The sequence below is a fragment of the Penaeus monodon genome, chromosome 18 (assembly GCF_015228065.2).
Source record: "Penaeus monodon isolate SGIC_2016 chromosome 18, NSTDA_Pmon_1, whole genome shotgun sequence".
Taxonomy (NCBI): domain Eukaryota; kingdom Metazoa; phylum Arthropoda; class Malacostraca; order Decapoda; family Penaeidae; genus Penaeus; species Penaeus monodon.
This window is the reverse complement of record NC_051403.1, coordinates 27884676-27889675: the sequence shown is the minus strand read 5'-3', so window position 1 is coordinate 27889675 and position 5000 is coordinate 27884676. Positions and strand designations below refer to the sequence as shown.

Below are 5000 nucleotides of genomic sequence, written 5' to 3'. Positions count from 1 at the left end.
AGAGACAGAGAAAGAAGGGAGGAGAAGAGAGAGAAAAGAGAAAGAGAGAGAGAAAAGAGAGAAAGAGAGAGAGAAAAGAGAGAGAGAAAGAGAAAAGAGAGAGAGAGAAAGAAAAAGAGAGGGAGAGAGAAAGAAAAGAGAGGGAGAGAGAAAGAAAAAGAGAGGGAGAGAAAGAAAGGGGGGGAGAGAGAGAGAGAGAGAAAAAGAGAGGGAAGAGGGGGGAAGAGAGGGGGAGAGAGAAGAAAAGAGAGAGAGAGAGAAAGAGAGAGAGGAGAGAGAGAGAGGGGAGAAGAGAAAGAAAAAAGAGAGGAGAAAGAGGAGAGAGAGAAAGAGAGAAGAGAGAGAAGGAAGGAGAGAGGGGGGGGAGGAAAAAAAGGAAGGAAGAAAGGAGAGAGAAGAGAGCCAGAGAGAGAGAGAAGAGAGAGGAGAGAGAGAGAGAGGGGGAGAGAGGAGAGAGAGAGAGAGAGAGAGAAAAGAGAGAAGGAGGAGAGAGAGGAGAGAGGAACACCCACGGGGGAAAAGAACGAGAGAGAGGAAAAGAACAGAGAGAGGGGGAAAAAAAATAGAGAGAGGGAAAGAAACAGAGAGAGAGAGGGAAAGAAAGAGAGGGAAAGAGAGGGAGAGAAACACAGAGAGAGAGGGAGAGAAACAGAGAAATGGAGATAAAGGGTTTTAAAGGGGGGAAGAGAGAAAAAAGAAAAAGAAATAAGGGGAAAGAAAAAATAAAGAGAGTGGGAGAAAAGAGAAAAATAGAAGGTAAAAGAGAGTAAAAGGGGAGAGGGCATAAGGGAAAAGAGGGAAATATGGGAGAAAGAGAGAAATTGAGAGACAAAGGGACAGACAGAGAGGCAGACTGACAGAGGCAGATTGAGATGAACAGAGAAAGAGAACAGACAGACTGATAGACAGAGCCTTTCAAACACTGAAACAATGACAATCAGAGAGCCTGAGATACATGGAAGCAAAGAGGCAGAGTAGCAGAGAAAGAGACTGCCAAACAGAGGCAGAGTAGAGAAACAGAAAAGCAATGGAAAAAACAGAGGAGACAATTGGGCAAAACAACTAATAGCAGTTTCATAAATCTATCAAATCATAAAATTATTAAAATCCAGAAATCCCTTTTATCCTTGAAATCTCTTTAAAATCTATCTTCTCAATTCTTTACCATTCATTACATAATTTGCTTAAAAATCATCTTAAAATATTTCCACAGGCCTATAACCATTACTAAACTACTTTAAAGCTTATGGAAGGTCCCACTTGTTAAGCAATCAAATAGCAAAGACCACAAAGCACAACACAACACACAACAGTGCCAGTGCCAAGCAAGAGGAGGACTGACTTGGCAGTGCCCATTCAACACTTACGTGCCCCTGCGGTTGTGTAAAGGGTATTTGGTAACTCATTTACGTCCCCTGCTCCCTGTTAGATAAAATGACCTACATAATTTACATAGTCCGTCCTCGCACACTTGAATGTTGTTGAACTACGTTTTCAATGAGCCGTGTTTGATTACTCCAATACTAATGAAAAGTTATTGCCAAAGAGAGGACAACACGACCACATAATTTTCGCAGACGAACTTGTGTAACTCGAAAACGAAGGAGAACTCTCATTCGCTCTAATCATTTCCCCCGCGAGGTTACGGTCCTTCTCGCGTATCCCCACCTTTCCCGGGGGGCTTGAGGGCCCCCTTATTTGGGAAGGGGGATGCGAGGAGGGGAGGCAGAGGACGGGGAGAGAAAAACTTCTTATACAAGATCATGCCCCCTTTAAACAAACTTCTCCCCGGGGGTGCCAAAGGGACCTTTTTTTAATTCTTTAGTTTGGGTTTTGTCGCCCTTTTTAAAACCCCTTTACCTTTAAATAGTACTAGAATACCCTGTAAGCATTAGATATATGTGTTTATTATTGTGTTTTGTGTTTACGTAGGAGAAGTCTTAATTTTTGTTTGTACATTTGGCACCATTGCATTCGAATCCCCTCGGCTGATTTCCTTATTAATGGATTTTATTTCGACGCAAAATTACACGACAGTCTTCATGATTCTCCAGGCAGATTGCGATAGTATCTTAATTTTGGACAAAGAAAAAATGTATGAAAACGCTTACATAAAAAACGACGAGGAGCGATTTTCCCCTCCCTTTAAAGCGGATCCGGGGAAGGGGCGTGTTTTTTGTTTTAATCCAAAATAAACAGGATTTAAAAAATTTAAAAGAAGACAAAAAGAATATAAAATTCGCCCCTTTAAAAGAATTTTCGAAACTGGTGATGATAGGGAGAATGTCAGGATGAGTAAGGGATAAGGTAAACAAGATCTCTTAAAAATCTTAAAAGCATAGCAATTGCGATTCAATAAACGATACTGTTTATTTAGAAACTCCAAAAGTTCGAAATTGTTTCAATCAGACAAAACAATAAAAATATCAAAAGCAAGAAATAAAATGTCGTACCTTGAAAAGAGTTAATATGAAAAAAATATATCAGAATCGCAAAATCAGCTGTTCAATGTCAACAACAACAACGGCTTTCCTGTTGGTCTCGCAATATTTGGCTTTTATATCATGTGTTACTTTTTATTTTGTATTCGATAGAAATTGGAAAGTTTGAATAAATTTTGACATGTTTAAAAATTGAGTTTTTTAGCGATAAGAGCCGATTTTTAAAATCTGAAAATTTAAAATTAAGGGTAAAAGGGTGTCCTTCAGCTTTTATGAATTAAGAATTTGGGGTTTCATTCCTTGGGTAATAAGTTGCATGCATAAAGTCGGAATTTTTAAAACAGAATTTTATTCCTTGTTTAAAAAAACCCATTAAGCGTGAATCAGTTTTTTATATTCAAAAAAAATTTTTAACAGGGGGTTCGCTCTTTACCCCCACCAAAACTCGTTTCCTATTTCCCAGACTCCCCCTGATAACCAAATTCTTGTGAGATTATTTTGCCCTATTTTTAATTGGGGTTTTTTTCATGTGATTTTGAGGTATTTTCCTTCTTTGGAGTGTCATTACAATGTTTAAAGTAAAAACAAAATATTATTGTTACAAATCTTTTTTATTTAAATTTTCAAAGGAAGTCTATATATAGGGAATTTTTTTTTTTCTGTAGTTTTCCATTGAGGGAAAGAAAAACAATATTTTATATAGAAAAAAAAAAGGAATATTATTAAAAAAAAAGGGTTTTAAAAAACTAAAGGCTGGTGAAAGCATAATTTTACCAAAATATTTGTAATAAGCGAAGGTATTTTTATTTTCAGAATCTAATTTTTGAAGAGGCCTTGACAACAATATTACAACCTTGTCAAATACTATGAGGCTAGTAGGTATGTTATAATAGTGATTTGGTGCAAAAAGTTTAACTCTTTTATTTTTATCATACCATTGTTTTTATTTTCATTATACCAATATATTTTACTATGAGGAAGCTATTTGTTATACATCATATTTTACATATCTGATTGATATTAGACATCCAAGCTTTCATCACAGGCCTTGTAATGATCAGGTTGAACTCCACAACTTTCAGTTGCCAACAAACCTCCAATATTTATATTCCAGGGAGACAGATTTTGTAGACCCCTTATAATCTATTCATGTAAAGAGCCAGTTTTAGATTTACCTTGGCAGAATATGCATCATGGAAATTTGAAGGCCTTTGCTTAAACACATAGGTAACAGCAATTGCTTGGTATTGCCACAGGGTTGAAAAGTATTGCCAGTACTTTGAGTTCCAGTTGGTACTTTCAGAATATGAATTTATATGGTGGCCAGTTTTAAGGTCAAAAAGTACCAATAGTACTTCCCTATTTTTAGGGTTATATATATATATATGTTTTTTCTTTTTTTCTTTCCAGTTATGTGTGAAGACATAAAAAATTCAAAGTTGTATTTGCTAGAGAAGTCTTCATGAGACCCACAGGGGAGTGTAACATGTAATGACAATCACAAACAGACTCTCAGACTTTTGCATTCCACTCATAAAAGCTTCCTCAAAAGTTAACTCAAGACCAGGGAGGAAAGTGGGCAGAAATGTCCCGCACAGGAAGCCTTGGCCTAGACCTGGAGATCCTGCGCCGCCTCAACCGAGATCGGTTGGTGCGGGTGTTAGAGGATGCACCAGGATCCAAGGACCTAGTGATCGACGGTGACCTCCTCAAAATGCTAGACCGCATTGCAGGGGCCACCTTGCTCAGGTCAGTTGTGGGTGTGGTGGAATCAGGGTTGTAGGGGCAGTAGGATGGGCACTGGGTGTAGGGAGGTCTTCATTGTGGTTGTTTGTTGCCCTTGCTGTGGAGGTTGAAGTTGATGATATTGTGATAATGTACATTTTTTTCTTCTTTATTATTATTGTTCTGTGGAGTTTATTAGGGAAATTCTTTTCATGGGACCATTTTCTTTGTCTAACATTTGTAAAATTAAAAGAGTATAAATATCCTTTTTGGAAGTAAAACAATGCTATTGCAGTTCTAAGTCCTTATAAATTATACTGTAGATCACTTGAGATTGAGAGAGATTTAAATGAAAGATATGACAAACAGTAGTACAAGAATCAGATTTAAAAGGAAAATAATTAAAATAAAAAGAAAATTAATTGGAATTATTAATATGAAATTAAAGTTGATAATAAATTCAGTATATATAAAAAGTAGCATCTCAGTCATTATCACTGTTTACTAAATCATCTGTCTGTCTGCCCTACCTACTGCCCTACCTTTATCCCACTGCTCACAACCCCTGCCCTCAAAACTCCTGTTCCCGCCCACCTCCCACAGGAGTCATGGTGTGGAAAAGATGCACAAGTTGCAGCGCGTTCCCCCCCCAGTGCAGTGTGGGCAGCGGGTGTACATCGTGCGTCCTGCTCTTGTCACCCTCAAATATATTGCAGATCATGTACATGAAGATGCCAGGACCCACCCTGATCTGAGGTGAGTTTCTTGGTGGAGTGGGTTGTACGGGGAAGGCGTTCGTGGAAAGGGGGAGAAGGAAGAAGGAAGAGGGGATGT

The 5000-nt window shown here is 38.2% G+C and overlaps 1 protein-coding gene across 1 annotated transcript in view; it reads left to right on the top strand.

The window, feature by feature from the left end:
• The first annotated feature begins 2496 nt into the window (after positions 1-2496).
• The window catches only part of LOC119584696 (vacuolar protein sorting-associated protein 33B-like), a 12760-nt gene continuing 10256 nt past the window's right edge, over positions 2497-5000 (top strand). The window contains exons 1-3 of the mRNA XM_037933366.1: positions 2497-2534; positions 3852-4190; positions 4770-4922. Of these exons, the coding sequence (XP_037789294.1) occupies positions 4027-4190; positions 4770-4922 (317 nt within the window). The 5' untranslated portion in view covers positions 2497-2534; positions 3852-4026. The remainder of the gene's footprint in view (positions 2535-3851; positions 4191-4769; positions 4923-5000) is intronic.